This window comes from Amphiura filiformis, chromosome 13, assembly GCF_039555335.1.
Source record: "Amphiura filiformis chromosome 13, Afil_fr2py, whole genome shotgun sequence".
NCBI lineage: Eukaryota > Metazoa > Echinodermata > Ophiuroidea > Amphilepidida > Amphiuridae > Amphiura > Amphiura filiformis.
Genome location: NC_092640.1, coordinates 10,092,654 through 10,119,736, shown reverse-complemented (window position 1 = coordinate 10,119,736; position 27,083 = coordinate 10,092,654). Strand labels below are relative to the sequence as shown.

The following is a 27,083-nucleotide window of genomic DNA, read 5'->3' as shown; positions in this document are numbered from 1 at the left end:
GTCACAAATAGTGGACCAGAGTAACATTTTAAGGGACCAACACTTCAAAATGTTGGGACTACATGTATTTCTAAAATGACATATACATATCCATGTACATGTAGTGGCATAGCATCATGTGTGATGTGATTAAGCAAAATCAGCTTAAAGTCAGATATATATTGACTTTCAGATAAAGCCAAAAAACACGATAATGTCTTTTGTTGCATACTGTTTTGGAAACACTTCGACTGTTCATATCTTTGGAACTAAACGTTCAATTTCAATGGGGTTTTCTGTGAAAGATCAAACTAATTTGTTTCTATTGCCTAAATGTATACACTACAAGATTGGGCCGCCTGCACAGGTACACTGTTGCTAAGGTACTTGGATGGTACTGTGCACTAGTGTGCAGTACGATGGGAGCACCAATGTAGTACCAGTGTAGTACCACTGCTGGTGGGTCCTGTGCAGTAGCAGCATTGGTACTGTGTAGGTACTCTGTGTGTAACAGGCAGGTATCTTAGTGACCGTGAACCTGTGCAGGCAGGCAGAATAGGAATCTTGTAGTGTACCATTGCATACACTCTCCATTGACACTGCATACATACCTAGTTCCATAAAAATTTCCTGAGAATTCAGCTGTTTCTAGAAACTCTCCTCTTTTAATTGCCTCCCCCATTGCCTCCCGAGTTGTGTAGTGATAGTCTGTAATAAAATTAAAATATATCAATGTGATAAAATTCTGTCAATTTAGACCTGTTTAATTATTAAATGTCCTTTGGACACATTCAGGTTACACTTTGAAAAGGATGTATTTACTTTACCTTACCTTCACATTGCATGGCTTTTTATATAATTCATTAACATTGGCATGGTTTATCACTGTTTGATGAATGGGTGTTCTGGTTCACCAAATTATCAATTGTCCCTTTTTAAAAATCAGTGTGCTAAAGGGGTTCAAAATAAGGAAAAATGGCCTCATGTATTATTCTGTTTGTCTATCAGAATTTGTTGTTGTCTGCAACAATCCCGGTCATAATTACACTACAAGATTCCTATAGGGCCGCCTGCACAGGTACACCGTCGCTAAGGTACTTGGCTGGTACTGTGCAGTACCAGGGGAGTACCAATGTAGAACCAGTGCAGTACCACTGCTGGTGGGTCCTGTGCAGTAGCAGAATTGGTACTGTGTAGGTACTCTGTGTGTACCAGTCAGGTACTTTAGCGATGGTGTACCTGTGCAGTACCTTAGTGCAGTTGGAATACTTGTGTCAAAGTAGAACTGTTATAACTGACATACTAAGATTTTGCTTTCTTTAGTGTGAAGTCTGAACCCTTCCCTTCTACTACAACCTCCCCCTGCCACACCAATTAATGTCTATAGGGGTGCATGACAAAAAAAACAGCTACCAACATTGATGGGGGAATGGGGGCATATTTTGAAGTACCCATGCTAATAAAGAGTTCCAACAATTATGACTGGGATTGTATGTTGTCAGCACAACAAATGCAAGTGACTGGACAACAACTTATTTCAAATGTAATTTTACGATTTCTGTAAAATTTTGTTATTCTTTACCCAAAAATGCTGTTGTAATAAGGGTTTCTGTCCTTTTTAAGCTGAAATAACAAGGTAAAGTGAAAGAAACCTCACTATTTTAGCCATTTAACATGGAGTTCTATAAGGGATTGAAAGTCATAAGTATAACTTTATGTCTACATTACTCTGTTGATCTACAAAACACAACAATTGTGGCCGATTCCATTCAGGTGTAAGTTGGGACATGTGTAAACGTTACAAATATATCAGCAACTTAGTTTTGAAAATAATTAACAAATTTCATATTATAAGATCATACATAATGGCTTTAACCCCCTGAGCACTACCTGCCGATCTAACATTGCTTCTGATTTGTCAATTACATGATGTCTTCACTTTAATCACCAATCAGAATGGAGCTTTGCTAACAATTCATCCCAATTTTTTGCATTGTGAAATTATTCTAACAATGTTGCTGATTGGTCCAATTGATAATGAAAACTTCTTTTTGGCCAATCGGCAGGTAGTTCTCATGGGGTTAAATGTGTTAATGTTAACTTACCGACACCATCCTTCTCACCCACCCTAGGTTTCCTCGATGTATCTATCAAAAAAAAAATCAACATAAAATTTAACATTGGTCATAATCACAAACATCTATCTATTGACATGAAAAAACAGTGGCATGATCAACAGCAATTATACAAATAAAATTAATTTTTCACCAGGTTCGCGTCACACACAATAAAGGGAACAAACAATTGTAGTACATGGTGTTTACTACCTGACATTGAAATCCATCACCAAAACATTAATTTCTTATTCTAAGTTTTGAGTTCCAACATTGCTCCTTCCAGCAGTTTGGATTCTAGTTTTGTACCTAATACATTCAAAGGTCACATATTTTGTCTTGAATTCAAAATTGTGCAAATGTAAATTTTTTACCCATTAAAATCAACCAGGTGTGGTCAGCGAATGGAAACACTGGCTGTTATTTGTTCAGTCAGATAGGTGGGATTTAGTTGTGTGATCTCTTTTTCAAAATAAAACATAAAACATCTACACATCATTAAGCTAACCAGCTGCGTAACATTTACATGACCCTGGCATAACTGACTCTTTCAGTATTGAAGCCATGCAACCAAAAGTGCTCTATTTAACGATTTTGTAGGACAGGTGTTTCAAATGGACAAATCATATCAAATGAAGAGTCTTGAAAATCTATTCTGCTATATGTTGCCAAATGTGTAACCCACACTTTCTATTCTCTTTCAATGGCAATGGTCACACTATTTAAGGATTTTTGTCATTTTTTATCAAAAAATGCCACATTTTAACTAGTTATTTCTTTGAAATTAAATAGAGTAGAAACTTCATATTTGGTGTACAGAATACATCTGAATAAAATCATCACTTCGTTCAATGCATTTGATTTATGGATGAAAATGTCATTTTTTAGTGATTTATGCCCAATTTTGACCAAAAGCTATGGTTGTTGACCTATGATTTATATACAAAATGCCTATTTTTAGTGATTCTGGTAAAAATTGGATTTTTTTTTCATAATTTTGCAGCATTTTTTTTCTTGAATTACAAAAGTTTGTGTTTCACTTTATCCAAGGTTTCTTTAATTCAAGAGAAGACAGTTTCCATGGCAATGGCCATTTACATCTATTTTTGTCAATTTTACTGGGAAATTTGTTCCATTTTACTGGGACTCACTGTTTTTCAACAATTTTTTGTTCAACATTATATTTTCGTTTGACCAAAAATCACATTTTAGGCCAAAAACAACTTTTTTGACCAAACATCTCGTAGCTATGATAGGAGCACTTTCAGATGGGGTATCACTATCAGCATGAATATCATGATAAATTAGAGAAATTACAACCATTGTAATATAAAATGCATTATAGCAGCTAACGTAAATATTGAATGAAGCATTGTGGTCACTATTCAGCATAGTCAAACCAAGAGAAAATAAAAGTCAACACATAGCACAAAGCTTTTGATTACTAAAGTGAGCTATTATTTCACAAGTGAACCTCCCACCACATAGGAAATGTTTTATGTTCTCCCCTCACTGATTTCAGTCTCTCCCGAGCTCACTTTCTCTCTTACTCTCTCCCTCCCTCTCTACATGTACTCCTTCATATTTTGCATCTCTTCTCCTACTCCCTTTCTTACTCGTTCATTATTTTTCCTCTATCCCTCCCGGTGGTATCCGAGCTTCCTCCAACTCATCCCTTCCATTCCCTCTTCCTCTCAGTTTGCCAATAGGCCCTGTTTGTCTCGCTTGGACCTCTTTCTCTCCTTATTTCACGGACAATAAATTTATATAAAGATTAAAGGATTAACACCCTCCATTCAAATGTTTCTCTGTCTCTTCATAACTTTATTGACATATACCTGATAAACCAAATATGAAATAAAGGCGAATATTGGTTTATTATTGATCAGAATTTGCTTCCAGACTAGCAAAAAGAAATTGTGCATAGTATGAGCAATGAGCATTATCAAACCCCCAATACCCCAATTGGGCAACTTTTGCCCATTTCCACATGACTTTATAAATGAGTTTTGACCATTTCCTGTTCCATAAAAACCAATGGTTTAAAAATTGGGTGTTTTTGTGACAATGGCTCCTGAAAATTTTGGTAATTTCCTGTTCCATAGAAACCAATGGTTTTAAGCAATTAAAGTGGGCAACATTTCATTGATTTGACTCATGCAACCCTGGAATATAGATGTTGATCCATTCCATACCTCATACCAGCAGTATTTTAGGGTTTTTTATATCGACATTTTTGTATTCCTAAATCCTGGGGGGGTACTCAAGTTTGATTTGGGTAGGGGTGTGCTGTTCAAGTTTTCAAGAAGTTTGGACTCATCGATATACCAAAGACAAAATTTAAATTTATTTGAAAAATGGACCCATCCATATACCAAAATTAGCCTAGAAAAGGAAGTCATGATCCAAAAGGCCAAAAATGCTACCCATGTTTGCAGCACGTCCACATATGGTCATTTGTACTGAGTACCACCCCCTGGTCCTAAATTTCCTTTAATGTTTACTAAAATTTACTTTGAAAAGGGACATTCCGAAATTTTGAGTTCAACCATTTTTGCACAAATATTGCTCATGAGACCCTACAATCCTATAAACACATTTTGAAGGCAAATAATAGGGAAAAATTGTGGATGTGGGGGATGTTTTTATTTGAGTTGTGTAATCTGATGACGTCATAATTATACAGAGGTTAAGTGGTTGTTTTTGATATTAATACAGGTCAAAGTTTAAATATTTGTTTTTCATGGTATGATATAATTTCCCCATATGTATTAGCCCTACTATACCCTTTTACATGCTGTACACCGAGAATCCCTAAAACCCAGCTTCACCCAATGGGTTTTAGCCACCAAATTTAAGGAGAACTATAATTTGGTTCACCTCAAATTTGGTAGTATGACGTATGTGCGTATTCCGTTGGCCTAAGCAGTGCATCGCATGCGTCAACAGGGTCTTAGCTAGCCACCCGTCTGGCCGTCATTTTAGACGGCCACTTTGCTCCTGGGACAGGCAAAATTAATGCCTTTGACAGATGCTATATTATAAATTGTATGTTTTGAGAAGCTAATTGACCTTTTAGTAGACCCAATTTGAAGAACAAGGCCATATCAGCACATATTTGAACTCTTTGAACCCCCAATGGGCTATAGATGTCTGGTAAATGTTTTAAAGGTCAAATTAGGACAGGCAATTTTATTCAAATGACGGGCAACCCTCAATTTCTAGCTAAGACCCTGCGCGTCAAGTTAATCACGCAAAGTGTACTCTCACACGCACAAGAGCAATTTGTCAGCACACTTGCAGGGCTTCAACCCAACTCTAGCAAAAATATAGGGATAATATAGGGCCATTTTGGGAAAAAATATAGGGATAATATAGGAATATTTTGGGAGAAATATAGTTAAAATATAGGGCAAATGATGGATACATCGTAGAATAGGGGACTTTTATCAACATATTTTACACAAAATGTCCCGGGGTCACTCCCATTGTGGCCTGTACACCATCCATGATAATAAAAATAAAAGGGTAGTATTTCATGGGTAGGCAAGAATAACGTATTGTGTTTAGGGTGTCAAAAACATGAACAATTGGAAAAAAGGGTAGCAAAATTTGAAATGAAATTTAGGGTATGAATTTTGATGCAAGGAATAAAATCCCTGTTTAGGGTGTGAAAACAGGCACATGTTACCTGTTTAGGGTATCGTTTTAGCCAAGGTTTAGGGTACTGTTTAGGTGAGACCTTACACTTGTACATACAGATAATAGGACAACATGTAGGAGAAACAGTAAACTTGATCTCTTATGACACATGAATTTGTTGGAATATTCTACTGCACAGTTATCTTCAGATATACCTTAAGCATAATGGAAGTGCAGTGAACCTTTTGGTTTTATCACATACATGTAGTAAATTACACTTATTGGGGTCTTTGCTGTTTTAATCTGCCTGACAACCTGTCTTTGAGAGTGAGATTATTCGCCGATGACTGTGCTTGTGTATCAAGAAATCAAATCCGCTGAAGATTCCAGGATTCTTCAAAATGACATAAACCATCTCAGTCTGCAACTGGGAAACCAACTGGGAAATGGGTTTCAATCACTCCAAATGTTTTTTTGTAAGAGTCAGTTATAAAAACCTTGCCTGGAACAGACACAAATCAGATTGCCATAAACCCAAACAGAACTTTGGGACTTCGCCGAAGAAACTTACCATCTTGTAACAAGTCAACAAAATACAAATGTAGGTAGCATAAAAAGCACTTGCCTGCCCACTGTTGTCATATTGTCAGACAATATGGGATCCTCACCAGAGAAACAATATTGACACCCTTGACAAGATTTAGAGACATGCAGCCACTGAGCCCAGTTTGTCCATGACTATTCAAGACAATTTTAAAAGTGTTTCTGACATGTTCAGATACCTTGAATGGGAATCAAGATGCACCAAAGCTGCCTATGTTATGTCCAATCTACATGGCGACTCATGATATCATACCCGGATATCATCCAAACCAAGACTAAGAAAACTACATACTAGGCTGTCCTTAGGTCATCTTATCTACACCCACCGTGAGATACGAGTCATAAAAATGGCTATTTGCAGTCAATATATCCACCCCAGAGTGGAACATGCTTCCTGACACCACCAGATGTGCAACAACTCAGTTACTTTCATGCTGGACAATGTGGACATGAACTATCTCACCAAATCTGCCTACATCAAATTTTTAATTGCCTGCAACCAGTGGCCATGCTAGCTTAACCTGCAAGAGATAATAGCCCAGCTGTTGGCATTTGGGCAGTAGCAAGCAGATGCAGATACACCCAGCAACAGTGCATTCCCTACTTTCATACATACATATAGAAAATTTATCAAAGCGCTGAACAAGGAGAGAAAGAATAAAAAAAAAAGAAACACAGAAGGAACAAGAAATAAGCTAACTGAAAAGGTGAGTTTCTTTCTGAAAACTGGAATTGAGGGAGACTCCCTCATGGCTTTAGGAAGCTTATTCCATTCCCTCAGGCCAGAGACCGAGAAGGTATTCAAACCAGCTGCTCTATGTGTCCTAGGCTGATTAAGCAGGGTCTTATCGGAAGAAGATCTCAATCCTTCTCTTCCGGGAGCAAGGCTGAAAGGGGTCCACAAAGATAATTAGGGGCACAGCCCTAAGAGCACTTTAAAACATAAAGCAGAAGTTTAAAAAGAATTCGGTCCTGGATAGGAAGCTGATGCAACTGAGTGAGAAGGTTGGAGATACCAGTTAAGCGAGGAACTTATCAAACGCACAGCAAGATTTTGCAGATTTTGCAGTCTATTTCTTTCACCTTGAGTGACACCATACCATACTATTACCTGTTCCAATTCCAGTGACACCTCATGCATATTGTCCTGGGTAAGATTAGGCCAGGGTTCATTGGAGTGGCATAATAACTAGCATTACAGCTATGACCATATTTAATATGACTATTATAAATATTATTTATAGACCACTTCACATCACTGTTTATCAACAAAGTCGAGGGACTCGTCTATCGATATGCTCAAACGAGCCGCTACACTGTTCAATGGCTTTCCTGTACTATATGAAATGTGGCGGGCGATTTAAAAATGCACATGCCCTTAGCAGACTACGATGCGTATGCACACTGCAGGGCAAAGAACAATGGAAATAGCCATAATGCGCGCGCATACTGCCGGGCAATGACGTCACATGCCAAGTGGTCTATAATGTTTTGTTTTAAACACATTGCACCCTCTTAACTTAAGTCAATGAAGCAAATGTGTAGTTATCTATAATATGTGTAACATAACAAATCTGTATGTTGCTCTTCTTGAGAAATTTACAGCTTTCTGTAACTTCTTGGCACATGTATCTGCCAGTGCATGCAAAGACAAATACGTACATTTTGAAAAAAAATATATAGGAATTATAGGGCATTTTACAACTATATAGGGAAATATAGGAAAAGTTCAAAAATATAGGAAATATAGGAAATATAGGGCCAGTTGAAGCCCTGCACTTGCGTCGCAATCGCGAAAAAGCATTGACGTCACTACCGAACTTGAAGTGAACCAAATTATAGGACTGGGTACTCGGCTTCCCTCAGAATGCTTTCTAGGCAGTCGTTGTCATGCATCTTGTGACATGGATGATGGGCGCATTTGAGAGATGCACTTGATGTGACCTGCACGCGATACCAAGACACTTCAGTCGAGATGCAGAATTGTTTTCGTTCGTCTCCGCTCACAGTCGGCAAGGACCCGAATACCCTCAATTTTCTCCATATAGCTGATAGTGCTATTGTACGTAGCGGTCCCGGTTCTCTAATTATGTGGTTTTAGCAGTCCTCGAGCTCGGGGTATAGCGTTTTTTAGGGATTGCCGCATTTAAAAGGACCATCCATCTAAATATGACATGGGTACTTCATGTAATAAGGGACTATTCACAAACACTTGGGGGGCTGGAAATTTTTGACCCTCCTAAGTTTATATGCTTTTCTATGGGTTGACCCATAATTTTCATGTCAAAAAGGGGCCCTGAAATTGTTGAGGTCTGTAAAGGGGGGGGGGGCAATAAAGTTTTGCAATGAATTTTTTTGCATCAGCCCCCCCCCCCCTAACAAGAGTTTGTGAATGGTCCCTAACCACCAGTACCAATCATTTATCAGGCAGATGTTTTTATTACCAGACTAAAAAGCAATCAACATACATCAGTGAGTTTATGCTATTGTATACCCTACCATTTCACCTAATTAACTGTAGAGTGGTAGATGACTATAATAATGAAACATTTTCAATACATGTAAATGTATGAAGTACTTAATTTAGGTATGCAGGAAGTGAAATTTTCTTTTTATGGCCTGAATTACAAAGAAATAAGTGACCCAATTAAACCACGAGTGACACAGTTGGGAATTTTTTATTTCAAAATACTGGAAGTGAGGAAAGAACACTTTATCAGAATCTCCTGTTTGATCTGAGGCCCTTCACAATTGATTTTGAGTTTACTGTTTCCCTCTCGCATCCAAAATTAAGAATTAATTTTAATTATTTTATTTTTATTTGAGTTTACTGTTTCCCTCCCGCATCCAAAATTAAGAATTAATTTTAATTATTTTATTTTTATTTGACATTTTCTCTATAAAGTAAAATGACATTTTAATTACATAAATTTATTTGCTACTTTTTTACTTTGATTATTTTAATTATGATGCTAAACAAACAAATAACACCCCTGCATTATTATCAAAATGTACTGCTGATAATGGGCTGTGACCACTTGTTTCAAAATAAAGAAAATAATAACTTGAAGGAATGTATACGGTAATCAATAATTAAAAGGTACTAAAAGGTACCTTGTGCCTTTATTAAAATCTTAAACAGTAAACTAAAATTAATAGTGAAGGGCCTAATAACTAATTATAATTTTTTAAATTAAAAACAAAACAAATAAACCATTGGTGTGCATGCAGTGGCTCATTTATACTGAACGACATACACAAAAATGCTCTCAGAACGCCAATTGCAACATTTTTCCTGTTCTTGGTTCAAACCTCTACACTCCTCTTTTGTGGACATCTGCTGCTAATCAGAGGCGGTGCCACGGGGGAGGGGAAAATTTCCCCTACAGAAGGAGAGCAAAAAAAACAGAAAGAGAAAGAAGAGGAAAGAAACAGAACTTGATTAAATTCAGGGGTTAAATTTTTCTATACCCATTGTTCATTCAGAAGCGACAGCTAACCCCCGTTTATGCTTTTGCACCCTTTAATTTTCAACCCTGGCGCTTCCCCTGCTGCTAATAATACATTATTTTTCTACCTAAACCCCTTTGTTAGTACAGGTCCTCCAGCCAAACATTGTAACACATCAAATTTGATAAATTTTTTCATTTTATATTTCATTGCATTGTATCAGACTGCCTAATATCCAATCACTTACCTTGCAGTCTTTCAGTGATTTTGTATTTCATAAAAACATTTACTTAATTGCATTGCGTCCCATACCTTATTCACCTAATTAGTTGTAGAAGCATAATAATTGCATGCACTACGAATACATGTACAAATAAATGTCATACTACTGACAGCACTTTAATTAGGGTTTAGAAGGCAATTCGACTTGCTTCAATTTCCATGCATACTTACATGACAAGAGAGAAAATATAAACACACACCCTAAATGTAGAAAGAGAGGTTTGCATTTTTGCCATGGTTGTTTCAAATGGGGCAAAATATGGTGTAAAATGTCCATGCATAGGGGGTACCTTATTTTTGCTGGCTGATGGGTGGAATTCATTTATGGGGCCAGTGTGAAATGTTTGTACACTATCATATTTGAGTGCCCCACCCCATGTGTACAAACACACCCACCTACTTGTTTTGACCAGCAAACAAGGATTAGTTTTTCCAACTGAGGGCCTTTAACTTGTACCTATCCGCCAGTGAAGTGGTTACATAACTCCTTGATAACTGGATCACACACCTTTTGAAGTTGGTAGTACTGCCATAGACTTTGTGTTGCGATCATTTTGATCGTGGTGTTGAACTCAAAAGCGTGATCTAGTTGATGCAGTGATAATCGGATAACACGTAACACTTCGCTGGCGAATTTAAACAAGGACTTCATATACCTGAAACTATGTGCCAAACCTTCGACTAAAGTTAAATTACCATCCAACCAAGACCTATAACCCTACAAAAGCAAATGGGCCATGGTATCATGCAGTAAAATTACGTTGTTTGCAATAAGCTAGGAACCAAGGGATGTCCTTTGAAGTGTTTTCAGTTGAAGGAGTTTACCAATGGACACAGGCACACCCCCCCCCAACACACAAATATTTTACGAACAAATTATTTTGCCAAACAACCCAACCATGCCAACAGGACTCAAATTCACAGAGACCACAAAAGGCCAGCGTTCGAAATAGGGCCGGTCAGCCGGCCATTGGCCTGTAACTTTTTAGCCAGGCCGGTAACTTTCCTGACTAGCAGTCAAGTTGCCTGCCCGGCTGGCCGGTAAATAAAATATAAAAATAAAATTAATTTAATTTTGATCCAAACAAAATTCCGATCTTGCCATATATGTTGATATGTTTCCCGGTTTAATTTCCCATTTAAAAACTCTAAAAAGTTTCGACCGGTAACTTTTCACCCAGGCCTGTTACCTTTCAGACCTTACAGGCCCGGATGGCCTGTAACCTTTTGAGGCATATTTCTTTTTAACACTGCAAAAGGCCATAGCCTTGCTCTTAGACTTGGCCTTGGCCAAAACATACCTACTGACAAGGGTGAAAATAAGAGGGAGACAGGAGCCGTTTGGCCCAAAAAACTCTAAAATGGCCCCTAGTTCCATGATCTCAATTTTAGTTAACCAGGGGATGCTTTTCTCACAAAACCGGGCCCTGGATACTAGTGGATAGTGAACCAAAAATATCAAATTCAAAGCAACTAGTGCACATCCAGCACATATTTTGGCCAAAGTGGCCCCTGATTCAAGCTCCCTTATTTTCACTCTTGCTGCTAAATGACATAGTGACATTTATGCCCTTTGCTCATTGGCCTTGAAAATGTGTGCCCTTGAAAATTCCAATGATATGTGAGATTGAAGCTGTTTTCTGCACTGTGTGCAAGGCCTTACCAATAATGAGTTATTATTAACATTTCAAATACTACATACCATTGACTTTTTATCTTATAAAATATCCCATACATTTTCAACATTTTATTCAATTTCATCCATGTACTTCATTCTATCCCTGTCTAATTGAATGTTTCATACAAGTGCATTTACAAAGACTGTCAATTATTTAAATCTTTTTCCATTCTTAAAATAATTCATTCCAATGCAATTAATGAAGATAATACAGCAATTCCCATATGCATGATATGATGGATTGGATATGCAGCTGAGTTAACCTTGAATACAATCATATTTGAATTGATTCTTGAAAACTTGGAACCAAAAAAATTAATTCATAGAGGAATTATCTGTGACGTGTGTCTACTATGCAGGAAATGCAGGATTACATCTGTACGAAGATTTGAGATGGTTTTTAACATTTTCTTTGAAAATCAAATTTCACATATATTAGAAAGCTTTCTGAAAATGGGCAAATTTATTCAAATTCAACTTTATATTTTCAAAACAATGTTGAAAATTTAAATTATAGTAAAATTCTCTTTGGTTTTGGTCTTAAAGAATCTGATAGGTTGATTAATATAATTTGTCTTATTTTGGAGAAAAAGGTGATTTATGACAGCAGATTCAGGAATCAAATTTCTTCTATAATTTCTTTTAAACACTTGATAAAATTTTCATTATAATTTAGAAAAGCAGATTGCTAGGAGTAAAAACAATGTGTCAAACTTTATATGGGGTATTTTAGAAACTTTATGTACTGAGTAGTGTATGTTATCATGTATATACATGTATGAATGTAAACTTTGATATTGTTTTGTATTTCATCAAATTTATTTCCGGGATTTATTTTATCATATTCTATCCATCCTAAGACCACTATATCTGCAGAGGTTTGCTTCCTTTATTACAGTCAAAGAATCCCCTTGACCTACTGGGACTGATGATGCACCTGTACAAAATGGATTTTGATCGGATTTACAAAGATTTTCTTTAAATTGGATTGCTTTTAACTCTGCTTGGTTGCCCTTTTGAGTCAAATCTAAACCACCAATCAATTGTAATTGATGTGTACAGGGATTTTATACAGAATGCAATAAAAAGCAGGTGATGTGTTGTCTTTTTTTGTTTTTAACTGAGCAACATTTTTGATATATACCGATAGACCCTTGAATTGATATGATGGTGGTCAGATGAAAGATGAGATCAACAAAACATTCCAATGCAATTAATGAAGATAATACAGCAATTCCCATATGCATGATATGATGGATTGGATATGCAGCTGAGTTAACCTTGAATACAATCATATTTGAATTGATTCTTGAAAACTTGGAACCAAAAAAATTAATGCATAGAGGAATTATCTGTGACGTGTGTCTACTATGCAGGAAATGCAGGATTACATCTGTACGAAGATTTGAGATGGTTTTTAACATTTTCTTTGAAAATCAAATTTCACATATATTAGAAAGCTTTCTGAAAATGGGCAAATTTATTCAAATTCAACTTTATATTTTCAAAACAATGTTGAAAATTTAAATTATAGTAAAATTCTCTTTGGTTTTGGTCTTAAAGAATCTGATAGGTTGATTAATATAATTTGTCTTATTTTGGAGAAAAAGGTGATTTATGACAGCAGATTCAGGAATCAAATTTCTTCTATAATTTCTTTTAAACACTTGATAAAATTTTCATTATAATTTAGAAAAGCAGATTGCTAGGAGTAAAAACAATGTGTCAAACTTTATATGGGGTATTTTAGAAACTTTATGTACTGAGTAGTGTATGTTATCATGTATATACATGTATGAATGTAAACTTTGATATTGTTTTGTATTTCATTAAATTTATTTGCGGGATTTATTTTATCATATTCTATCCATCCTAAGACCACTATATCTGCAGAGGTTTGCTTCCTTTATTACAGTCAAAGAATCCCCTTGACCTACTGGGACTGATGATGCACCTGTACAAAATGGATTTTGATCGGATTTACAAAGATTTTCTTTAAATTGGATTGCTTTTAACTCTGCTTGGTTGCCCTTTTGAGTCAAATCTAAACCACCAATCAATTGTAATTGATGTGTACAGGGATTTTATACAGAATGCAATAAAAAGCAGGTGATGTGTTGTCTTTTTTTTTGTTTTTAACTGAGCAACATTTTTGATATATACCGATAGACCCTTGAATTGATATGATGGTGGTCAGATGAAAGATGAGATCAACAAAACGCTTGTTTGCACACAATGCATACATGTGACAACGTAAGAATCCCACTTTTTGCTCACAGCGCATAAATCGACTGCTCAGTGCCCGAAGTGGGTTAGTGCAATAGTTGCCCTGTGTCCATTTGGCAATTTACACACAGTATATTGTACTCATCTACACATGGCAGCTACATATGACAGCTAATGCATTTATCCACTTCTTGGATGCAAGTTAGAGAAAACATAATTGCTTTATAAACATTCCAAATGATTATTCCTCAAAAATAGTTTTTTAATTCACCTTTAGTGCAGATCCAAGATGGCCGCTCATGACATGGCAGCCATCTTAGATGTGCAAGGAAGGGAATATTGCCATTTATGGGTTGTGCACAGAACTGTGTTAAAGCCCTCAAAATCTTTTATATAAATTTAAGGCTTAAACAAAATATTGTCTGTACAAATTAGGGTCATTACTCATTAGTCCCCCCATATATTTTTACAAAAATGCAGTTACTAAATTCAAAGACTTGGTAAAAATTAGCCAAAAATCTATGCAACCAAAATCAAGCCTACTACTTATATGTATGATTAGCTGTTTCATCCAGCAAAACATTACTATTTTTGTTCAAAAAATGCAGTGCTTCATTTTTCCGATAGCAGGCTACATTTTGCCAGTCAGGCTACATTTTGCCAGTATAAATATCATTGATAAAACTAATTTCCCAAACCACAATTGAAGCTAATCAATCATTAAATGGAAGTGTAGAAATTCAATTTGGAAAGTCTTTTGAGGCTGTAGAGAATGCAATGCAACCATTAAACATATATTTTGGTAAATTGAAGTGCCTGGTTCATTGCCAATATTTTCTGTAAACATTTTCTTTCTTAGATATCTACATCTCTTTATCTCTGTATTTACCTTGAAATTTTAATCACCAGGTGCCCCATTTCTACTTCTGAATGAATTGTCAAAAATAAAATTGATTAAAAATTTCTTTTACAAATTGCACTTTACCAAATTAAGAGACCTCTTCAATTCTGTGTACAATACAAATAATGTAAAATGTAATGAAATGTAAAATTTAAGGAACAAAATAATTATGGATGAAAAAAAACCCCTCAAACACTGTTGAATTACTCAGCTGGGAAATTACATATTCAATTTGAATGCATTGTTGAACAGCTCGACACATGCAAAGAAAAAACGGCAGTTGTTTACATTTTGAGAGTGTGCAGAACGTAAACACGGAGTGAGGTTCTGATTGGCTGATTCAATTGTCTGACAATAATAAAAACAGACTGATAATCTGATTGGCTAATTACGTTGGTCGGCGCATATATATCGGCGCGCTTGAAGTGAACACAAAGCTCCGCGTATGTCGCTCATTAACAGGGCGCTGGAGTCACTGCCATTCTTCTCTGAAACCAAGTATAAAGTCATACACCCCCCACCCCCCGTCTATGGAGGTGGATGCACAATGATATGTGTGTGTGCATTTGTAAATGCCTCCAAACGAGGACCTACATATGGATACACACCATAAAACGAGGACACACCTCCAAACGAGGACATCCTCGGTTTGAAACTATGACCAGGATGACGTAAATGATGCGAATATGCATATAAGATAGGTCCCCCATAGGGGGTATAGGACGGGTCTCAGTTGGATAGTAAGTTGTCTGGTGTGTTTGTGTGAGGTCCACGGTGTGTCGATTAAAAACGGGTGTGTAAGTCCTCGGTTAGATCCTCCAAAAGTCGAGGTCCTCGTTTGAACATATTTACAAACAGGTACATGGATGAAATCATAAGCATTGATACATGTAAGTGACAGATAACAGTGACACAACCATCCATGCTGCATATCTCACCAATCTTACCATATTTTTTCCCTTACTATAAGAATCATCATTTTTAGTTTATACTCCATCTGCTATAATTATTTTCCAAAAGCTCTTTGCATATATATAGGCTTTTTAAATTTACTAACAACTATGTATATCAAATACAGTTTCAGACCTGACATTTCCATGTACTAACATCCAATTTTATATGTACAATTCATTGAAATGAAAACTCATTTTGCCTACAGTTGATTAATTGAACAACACAAAACATGGCAATTTATTTACATTGTATGCTGGCTTACGTACTCATAGCTGTTAACGACAGAAAAAAGCGTCCTTAAAATCCACATACTTCCTGTGGAACATTTCACTGCCATCAATTCCAGTTGCACCTTAAATGCAGATGTCTTTGTGTAAAATTCCTGTTGAAAAGTGCTGAAATTGATCAAATCTGGTTGAATTTGCAGCACAACTTAACAGAAAACTCAACAATTTTGTTTCATTTGTTTGTAATTCCAATATCTGCTACGCCTTTTCCAATTTTTTTATGACTGGATCTGGAATAATTTCGTTGGAATTTCAAAACACTCAAGAGGGGGCGGTTCATATGGAATAGCTAATTTCATTCCAGAAAACAATTTGCTGATTTTCTACTTTTCTGGTACATCTTAATGTTATAGAAATCCTTAACTACCTTTAGACTCGATTTTGTCCCAAAATTTATTCTCACATATTCATATGGTGGTGAGAATCGACTAATCATTGTTAACTTAACCGCATCCAGAATGGGCATGATTTTGGGAGAATCTATTCTGCTTCATGCAAACCAAGTTTAGGAGAATCAATGGGAGAATCAATTCTTTGTTTCTCATCAACTTTGCAGGGCTCTCATGAGATATGTAATAAATCAGAAAATCACAGTGCGCGATTTTGAATGGGGTATAACGGGTCATGAGGGTCATGAGGGTTAGCTTTAACTGTATCTTTACTAAGGCCAAAAAAAATAAATCAATTAAAATAAAAAGAAGAAAAAAAGTTCCAAAGGCTTTATCAAATGAAATTTACAGCTTAAAAAAGAAGAGAAAATCCCGACTTACCTACCCTAATTTTATTTTTATGTTACGCCAATCAAACAATTTTTTTTGGCCTAAGGTTGCAGACTGATAGAGCAGTATCTCAGGACCGCGACACTCCGGTACTTGTTGGAAGACATCTAGTACAGCAGACAGTACATGTGATTTTCTCATTTATAACTAGGATTACGTCATTGCCAGAGCTTGTTTATTTGTTCATTAGAATGATTGACAGCGGTGGGCGGACTTATACTCTTTGTTTTGTGAGCGGTACAAAAATGTGATTCTCCTATAAATTATAGGTCAAGGTAGGTCAATTTGGACCGTCTCTTCATCAGACCTCTATGTAGGACTCTATGGTATCTTCTCATTACACGATCATAGTAAGACTTGGCTGGCGACGACGCTTGCGAATTGCCTGTCTTCAACTGCTGTATAGCATGGTATAGGCAGTTTGTAGAGAGTGTCTTATCTCATTATTATAGGATCTCTGAGTATCTGCTTTGTAATTTATTTGCAGATACTGCCCATTATCAGGCCAGGGGAAAGGGCAGCTGCCCCCTGTGAGAAGTCTTGCCCCCCCTGTGGGATGCTAGTTGCCATGATATTTAAGACTTATGCTTTTTTGTACAATTTAGCCCATTTCTAACCACTTTCATCAAATTTCTCCCCATGAAAGTTGCCTTGCCCACCTAACCCCTACTGAAAAAGTCTTGCCTGCACCACTGTATCAGGATACATCCTGAAAATCCCATCAACATTTAATGGCTCCTGAGATATATTAGGAAAATGAACATTACAGAAAAAAAGTTAAAATCCAAAGGCATAGGACCACTTTCTGTAAGCCATATTTAAAACCAATTTGCATGATAATTGACTCATTTTGCTTGATCACATCACAAAAAGACATAAAAAATGGAAATGTAATCTAAAAATATCACTTCCACACAATCAATATTTAAAACAACAGATGGTCTAATTGTCACAAACATCTCCTACTTACTGTAGTATAAAAAACAAGGGTTATTTATAGATTGAATCGTTACATCAAATCAATACTTACGACTAACAGAGAAGCCAAAGCAATCTTTGTACTCATTCATTAACTTCTTAATTAGTGTGCTTTTCCCAGATCCTGAAGGACCGCAGAAAACACATGGTCTTGGACTGTACTCAGCCATCGGAATGCCTGTCATGAAAAAAAGGGAAAGAAGAGACAAAATGTGTTAGAATACACTCATGCATGTGTAATATTAATTCACTCCTGGGGGTGAGGGGGCACTCTTGTATGGTATTTAAAGCAGAAACACTGAGGATAGGAAATGTGAAATACTTTCCTCAATGAAAAACATGTCACCAAAATACCTCTATAGATTTCAAAGTGCAAAAAAAAAAAAACCTGCAAAGGCACTCATACTAATTACTATTTACTTTTGTATGAGAGTGCCCTCACCCTCCTGGAGCAGGGCTTGAATTTAAATTTTACAACTCTCCTCATAGGACATGTACATGGCCCACTTCAAACTCCTCATGACTCCTTTTCACCAGGAGAGTGACTTGTACCTCATATGCAATCACAACTCAAGCCCTGATGAATTTTAGCAATGAAACAGGGGTATAATTTCATTTTACAGTTTGTGAATAGCCTTTATTCTCACCTATATAAATGTGTAAAAGCAAAACCATTTGATTCTTGCAATTTTTTGCTTTACAAAGATTTCATGATAGTCAAATCCTGATTCACACCAAAATTCTAGCCATGGTGAGTTCCATTTCAGATCAAAACACTTTGCAAAACATGTGCACAACAGTGAACAACATTATTTGTTAGTTTCTTTCCCACCTACCACCATGTTCACCAGGTTAATAATCTCAACCACCGCCACTCCCAAAACAGTTTTTTACGAGCGTAAGACATGGATTGTGTTGCAGATCATTATGGATTCTTTGATTTTAGTAAAAATTTCGAACAAGTTTTTGGAAAATGAGTACTTGAGTACTTAACACCACAAAGTCACATGCAATGCAAACCTTAAAGCAGCAGATGATATTGGCAATATATTTTTTTCTTGCAATGCAAGTAAGTGAAAAAGCAAACATCACAAAATCAGCAGCAGTGAGTTTTAAAAAGCATGGTTGGCGTACGCGGATGTAATGTGCGGATGACAGTCGCAGGCTTGGGTCACCCTGTTGACTACTGATGTTTCTCACTTCTCTTTCCATATCTATAAGGCCAGCATACTTTAATAAGCTTTTTAGCCAGGCTTGAGCATTTTGTTTGAACCTGGTCCCATCAGGTCCCAAGTGTGACTCCACACAGAGTGACTGTTTTTACAAACAGCCACATCATGATCCATCTCATAATTCTAAAGATTGTGATTGTCTTGGAATCTGGCATGACCAGGACTAGAAAAAAAATTTAATTTCCAAAATTTTACTTCAAGATAGCAAGATTTTCCATAATTTCTTGAAATGCATTTCTGTATGAGGATGCAAACTTTCCCTCCAAATTCCAAACCTTCCTTCCATATCCCAACATTTTCCTGGAATGAGCGTCCTGGATGGAGTGCACATGTTGTCCAGGTCTGTCTTGCACTCAGGAGTAGAGGGAATCAACATTTTATACATTTTTTTAAAATTCAGGACATTATCACTTTTCCAAGTTTCTTAACCCATGATTTGATAGCTCACTGTTACACTTAATAGAAAATAGATGCACACCCTGTTCAGATTTCCGAACTTTTTGTCCAGTTGTGATTGTTGGATATCCAGACTTTTAAAGTGTCCAAAGGCAAAAAAAAACAGCAGAAAAATAGTTCAAAATCAGAAATCCACAATTTGAGAGCTCATTTTGGACATTTCCATGATTTTTCTGGATTTCCAAGCCTTTTCAAGTGACATTAGCAACCGGAATTCCAGTCATTTTCATAAAGCAGACTTGGAAATCCAGACATTTCTTTGATTAAAAAGTTACTCCTCTATAGAGTTCTACCCTCAACTTAAAACCACATGAACATGTACAAAGTAATCGAAGTGTCATTTGATGAAATGAGGTGATGTATTATTATGCAAAGGATCCTGGGAGGGGTAAGATATATCTGCTGTTGCTTACACCTGCTGACAAATGTGCCCGGCTCTAACTTGACAGCTAGTATAACTAAAATTATCCATCTTTTCTTCTTGACTTCATGGAAAATCACTATAGGGTCTAGTATATGCAGTATGCACTGACTTGGTGTTAATTTGGTTAGCCAGGTGCAGAGGCATTCTTGAGAAAAAAGTAATTCTTGTTGTGTTGTGACATTAACGGACATGGTGCAACCAACTATGATGGTAAATCACTGTGTCTCAGCATAATAGGGAAAGGATGTAAGTAAACCAAACCCAAGGTGAAAGATCAGGGGTGTGATTGGTGCTTTAAGAAAAAAAACCCAAGGCAATGAAATTGCGAAGCGGAGCGAGCGGAGCTCTCGCCTGTTGCGGCGAAGCCGAGGGGTTTTACACACTTGAGGGGTCAAAAAAAAAAAATGAGAAACTGTTAAAATACTTCACTTTATAGTATAAAAACATTTATTATCTGTGAATACATACTTCCAGTATCATATCATTCACATACACATGAGAAATTGCATCACCATTTTTGCACAGTACAGTGTGTCTATAAATCATCCAGTCAGGGTTCTAAGGAATTTTCATTTTAAAATTGGAGATTTTCTCATATCTGGAAACTGAAAATTCGGAAATGTGACATCTCTGTTAAGCATTTAGCTCTTGATCCAGGGCCACTCTAAAAGCGACAAAAATAAAAAAATAAAATAATTTTTTTTTTTTTTTTTTTTTGAAAATCCGGATTTTTTTTTTAATCCCAAAAATCCGGAAAAATCACACCCCTGGAAAGATTGAAAAATTCATTAAATAAATTTAACAGCTGGTTCCCCCTTTCCTGACAAATCTGGTTCGGTTTCCCTTCCTATTGGATAACTCAAGAAAGCTATGTAGATGAGGCAAATATACCGCACAATGAGACGCATGCTGAATCCTCACTCTATGGGCTTTGAACATTATATTTAAATGGTGTATAAAACAGCATTGCAACATACCAAATTCATAAAGAGAACAAATTCACAAAACCACTAGCAAAAATTTGAAAGTTTCAGTGTTCATTTGCTATAAATAAATAAATAAATTCCATTCCCGTTTCAACCCGAGGACAAATATCACTGGCCATGAAGTGATACTGTAAAACCCCAAATCACTAGTATGATAGTCTCAGAGTGAAGCAGATCATGGTCCAGATCATACTGAATTCTGATGGTGCACATTGCCAAAAGGCCACTGGTATGAAGCTTGTTAGTTTTGCATGCTTTTTTGTTGCACCAATTTACAATGTAGGCGTTTTCTATTCTCCACTGTAATTAACCATTTTTGTTTTTCTGCTGCAATTTTTTTTTAAAGTTTTTCTCTTCTTCTCCAAATTATGTCATTGGGACTAAACGCTAAAATAATTTTGGCGCTGCCATTGCTGTAATGTTCAGTCAAACGAATGCAAAATATCAAACTATTGACCGTTTGCACTGTCATCTCAAAACGAAGTTCAACTTGCAAAGTGTGTGTTATGTTGCTTGTTACACCTTTCATACCCATTCTTTAATACTTGTAAAAGCATTCTGGCACATAACGTTACTGCAAGCAAGAAAATCGCAAAAACAAAATGCACTTTTGCGCATGCATTTGCACCTGCGAGAACCTCATTTTGGTAGCAAGATGGTGGATCTGTGAAAAGGGTCAAAGAATACTAACCAAAACCAAGCAAATAATAACTATAGCAAATGTTAGCAGACAAACTCTGAAACAAGCATAAAATGTTTTGAAAATTAGCACCCCAATCAGGGCAGGGGTAGCACAAGCCTCAAAAATTTTTGGGTCCAGGAAGGAGTCCCAAGGGCTCTTTACTACATGAGAAGTTCAATTTTGGGGGTCCAAATGGTGAAAATTAGGGGTCCTGGACCCCCTGAATACAGGTTAGTGTTTAGTGCTACCCCTGACCTGACCCCAATCATATCTCCAATCCAACAAATGTTTTAACACATAAAACACAATCAAGTTGTACTTACGTATCCCACCGTACAATTTAGGCCCTGTCACAATTAAGAAGAAAGATTGTCACAAATTAGCGATCAGTAATTCCACCACCCTGCAGAATGCAGAATTTTGTAGAAATTATGACGAGGTGTGATCAGCAAAACAATTATCTCCTCTCCACTATATTATAATACAGAAATCTACTAGTATTAGTAATAAAACTTAGTTTTGCAGAGAGCTGTGGTTTGATCAACGTTTAATACAACTACCACTGCAATGAGAATGAAATAAATGCATATTGCCTTTTATACTGCAATGGTTTATGAGTTTTAAAGTGAGAGTTATTTTATCTGCCTGAGTTAGTGTGCTTAGGAATCATGTACTTTCATGCAAAATGATTGGCAAACACATGCTTCATCTATAGAACTCTATTATTAGAACTCTATAGATCATCTGAATTTATCTCGGGTTCTCCGCTAATTAGTCGCACATCTATAATGTGGATTTCTAAGAAAATTATGATGGCCTTATCAAATTGTAACTCTCCTAAGCTTGAGGTATAACTCGCCAACTTACTACTCATTGACCACTAAGCACCACTGATGTACCAATCACTGTCTGTCAAGAGCCAATAGCATTTCACTAATGGCTGATGAAGCCATAATTGCATGTAACCATGACAACTGTCAATGCATTATGCTCTTTACCAAAAAAAATATCACTATATTATGCATGTGCTTGACATCAACATTATTTTTAAGTTCTATTCCTTGTACATGTAGAAACTTGAATTGGTTGAATTAACCATTCTGATAATGTAAATAATTGGTGACTCTCTCCTAGGGTATGCATAAATGTGCAGCGTGGAAAAGGCAAATGTCCACTTAAACTGCAGAAAGAATTGACTCATCAATTTCACATAAAAACCAACCACCTTGTGGCTGGCTTCATTGGTGATAACAATGATAGAAGATGAGAAAATATAAAGAAAATAAAAAGAAATTTGAGTTTGTGTTGCCTCATAAAACATGTTACTGTATCTGATTTCAACAAGTAGGGCAGGGTTTGATGTGATGTGATGGGTCCGGGACCCGGGGTCCGGGATTTTCTGTATGCATTTTGCTGTATTTCTAACTTTTGGACTCTTTCAATTGTGAATTTTTTCTCTGATGGGATCCAAAACATTGCCCAAGGGGTATTTTTTATTTATTTTGGAAGACATTTTGAACAGTGTTTTTGGAGTACCCGATCTCATCTGTGCATCCGGGAGGGATCTCACTTTGGAGGTGACGTGTATGTAGGGCAGTTAAGACCCCCCTTTTTTAGCATCACTGTCACCCAAAAAACCCATATTTTGTTATGAGCACATGATCTGTCACCCAAAGATCCCTTATTTTTCCTTTCCATCTGTCACCCAAAGACAGAGGCGTAGCGTCATAGGGGCATGCCCCCCCCAACCGATTGCAAAATTTAGAAAATCCCACAGGAAAATTGCCAAAAAACTGCTTGTGCCTTCCCCCCATCAGACCCGGTGTCCCCCATCAAGGTCGGTGCCCCCCGTCCAATATGATGATCCATGCTACGCCTCTACCCAAAGACCCTTATTTTTCCATTTGTCATTTTGAACAGCAACAAGTCATCTATCACTGATTTGTTTACTTCTTTTGAAATAACAAAGCCATTTAGAACTATAATTTTTTTGGCTTCTTTTGGCTCTCACTCAAAGACCCTATTTAAAAAAACATATTCTCACCCATGACCCTATATTTTCTACATTTTGCTATCGCCAAATGCCATTACTGTGAAAGTGTTAGCCCTACACCTATAAGTACCTCCCCCTCCAGGGCTGCAAACACAGCACCAAGAGTTTTACTAGCATCTTTGGTAGTTTCCCCGATTGGTTTCAGAAACCGAAAAAGTGCCATTATATTTTTATCACTCTTCGATACAACCATATGTCTGTCTCAGCTTTCAATGCATGAAATAAATTGCACCTATATTTGTTTTCGTTTGCATCGGACAACACGTTGACACCAATATGCTTAACCCGACCTGGGCCTGGGGAATGAGCGTCAAAGTTGTGCGGAGGTCAAAGGCTATCCAACGAATATCATCTCCATAATGTAAAGTAAAGTTCGGGTCACCTATAATAAATGTTAATGCGTCGCAAGTTGTGACTTATGAGTCTGCCGGCTTACGCTGCTGCTCATTTTTCTTTTAAATGTAGAAAATAATAGGAAGCCACCAAAAAGCCAAGAATAAATAAATGCACTATATCAGGTGTTTCTATAAAATTTTAATTTCTTGGAACTAGATTGTTCCCAAAATGTCAAAAACTCATTTGGAATTGCATAGCAAGTATTCTTAGGAGCCCTAAATTGTATGGTATGCATGCAAAGAATATGAATAGTATGATAAGGCAAAAAAAAGGTTTGTCTAAAAGCTCTCGCGCACATTTGTAAAATCGTGAGATTTGGAAAAAAAGAAATGCGGAATTTGTTTTTATTTCAAAAAAATTTTTTAATTTTTTTTTTTAGTTTTTCCAGAAAAATTCGGCGAAATTCAGATTTTTTTCTCCAAATTCCATGAAAAAGGTTGGGAATAAAAAAAAAAATGCATTTCACATTTGTTTTCAAACCCCTCGTGAGCTTTGAGACAAACCATTATTTTTTTGGGGGCCTGATACGCAAGCACTGACCTATCCCTGAAAGACAGTAGTTGACTTGTGTATCAAACCCCATTGTACATGGTACCGGTATTCTATTGTTTTAGCGGCTGAGATTCATCATTTACTTTGAAATAGCTTTTTCACACATATTTTGTTTGAGGACAGCTGGAACCTCCTCTTCCTTACATCTTCCCTGGTTGTCAATAACCAGTGGCGTCACCCGGGAATGGACTGGCGTTTATTTCCGATTGTGAAGCAGTACAGAATATAACTTTCTTCACACCCACATACAATGTACGCTGCTTAGCACATGCAGGTAATTATTAATTTAAAATTGTAAAGTCATGAAAGTGCACAGCGTCTATACCATTTTCCATGTTGATGTGGCACAACAAAAAAGTGCCTGTGTTCGCTCAAAGCGCTAGCATACACACACAGGCATTTAAAGACACTGTAGATGAGCGCACGGAACAGTTGCCTTGTTGACATCACTACCACATCAGGGTCAAAAATATTATAATGGTTCGGAAGTCATGTAAAGCTGTTGGTCCAAGAGCTGTTCTTAAAAAGAAGGGTGACTTGGTGGTGTGATGTATCCTTGAGCTAGATATTTATGCCAGCAGCGACTTCAGATTCAGAACAAAACAAAAAGGCCAAAATAACATGCACACAATATCAGCGCAAATATTACAGTAAATTACTGTAAATCTTTGATGAAAGCGTACAGCCGATGACAAGGCGCAACTCACAACGCATATATATATATATATGATACGACCATGACGACACACATCACATCAGCTGTATGACTGCAGAACATGATGAGAATTAACAAGGCGTACGACGTAATTTAAGCACCACATATTAATTAGGCCCATATCGATTGTTGAAAGTATCCATAGTCGGAAAATTCATCGACTTCCGACATGTTGGTACACTCAATGGTAGTATCGATACACAAACGATATGGCACACATGCTTATAATATCCCAAATTACCGTCTCCCAATTCAAACTGAGCCATCATACCGTCTCAAACCCCTCCAGAAGATCCCGAAAGACTTTGCACGGTCGTTTTGTTATGTAGGGGGCCTATTCTGTTGTATAATACAATGTAAACATTGAAGAAATGTAAATTGCATATCTTGAAAATGTGTCAATATATCGATACTGTATCGATATGTCGCATAATTTGCTTCCGATATATCGACTTCAAAAAAACTGTATCGATAACAGGCCTAATATTAATACCGTAATACGCTACATGTAGTGCTTCAGTTCAGAGCAGACCCCTTGTTTATCAAAGAAGTACGCTCTCATTGAAGTTTTGCAGCAATTTTTATAATCGTATACTCCCAAAGTCCAAGGTTTCTGGTGAAATAAAAATCCTTTTCCATTTTTTGGAGTAAGTTGGGGATGAGATTGTGGGCAGTACATCATGAAGAAATGCCAGTCATCAGCAATGGGAGTAGACTAAAGTACTAAAGGATTTCCCTACATGTAGGTAGATCTGCGTAGCATCACACAGCTCCGTGGCAATTTGTTGTACATTGTATGTTTGTTTATGTGGCTTGCTGGAACTTATATACTTATGTAATTGCTTATCGTTGTTTATGTAGAAATATTTTAAGCTTAAAATAAATTCTTGATTCGGTTTGAGGCTGATATGTGTGGCAAATTAAGTGGTGCGCCTCATATTCATTTCTCGTGTCTATGGGTAATTGTTTTTCATCATTTTTAACTCTTTATTATTGGTTTAGTCTATAAATTTTAAACTTTTACGTACAAAATCACTCGTTTTCCTATACCCCACCGTAGTTTACAAGTAATGCGGGGATGTCTTCAAAATCTAAAAGTTGCTGTAAAATTTTTATTACTTATCCTATTATAGTCAAAGTATACATTTTCTGACAGGAAATTTGATGAGGAATCTTTATATGGACCTACTTTTTCTGTATGGGTTAGGGGTAGCCTTTCAACAAGGCTCTGCCTGGACCGCCGTAGTGGGAGCGCCACCTATAATATTCCACTGAAGGCTAGCCTTTCAACAAGGCTCTGCCTGGACCGCCGTAGTGGGACCGCCACCTATCACCGCTCGCTCAGCTCGCGGCTTCGCCGCTTGCCCCCCCTAGGATCGCGAGGTCTTTGACAAAGACTAGGTTAGGGGTTAAAATGTTGCAGTTCAAAATATGATAAATTGTAAAAATTCTAACATACTTTTGGACACCCTGTATTCTGTGATTACCAAACAGCTGTGATTTTTTTTCTTCCAAAGTCTGTAGGCTCCGCTCCCCCTATCCTTTAACTAAATAGATGTCATTTTCTTTCAGTTTATTACTGCCAGTTAGTAATAAGCAATGCATTAAGTAACCCATTTTGTATCCAAAATTTTTTTATTCCACCCTGTATAATTTCAAGGTCACCCTGTATAATGAGTTGAAATATGTATTGTTACATTCCTTATGCCTTCAG

The 27,083-nt window shown here is 36.8% G+C and overlaps 1 protein-coding gene across 2 annotated transcripts in view; it reads right to left on the bottom strand.

The window, feature by feature from the left end:
- The window catches only part of LOC140167983 (guanylate kinase-like), a 50,479-nt gene that overhangs the window by 12,160 nt on the left and 11,236 nt on the right, over positions 1–27,083 (bottom strand). For both annotated transcript variants that reach the window (XM_072191285.1, XM_072191286.1), the window contains exons 2-5: positions 21,977–22,002; positions 17,926–18,051; positions 2,085–2,126; positions 591–687 (exon numbers count right to left, since the gene is read on the bottom strand). In XM_072191285.1, coding sequence (XP_072047386.1) covers positions 591–687; positions 2,085–2,126; positions 17,926–18,051; positions 21,977–22,002 — 291 coding nt within the window. The remainder of the gene's footprint in view (positions 1–590; positions 688–2,084; positions 2,127–17,925; positions 18,052–21,976; positions 22,003–27,083) is intronic.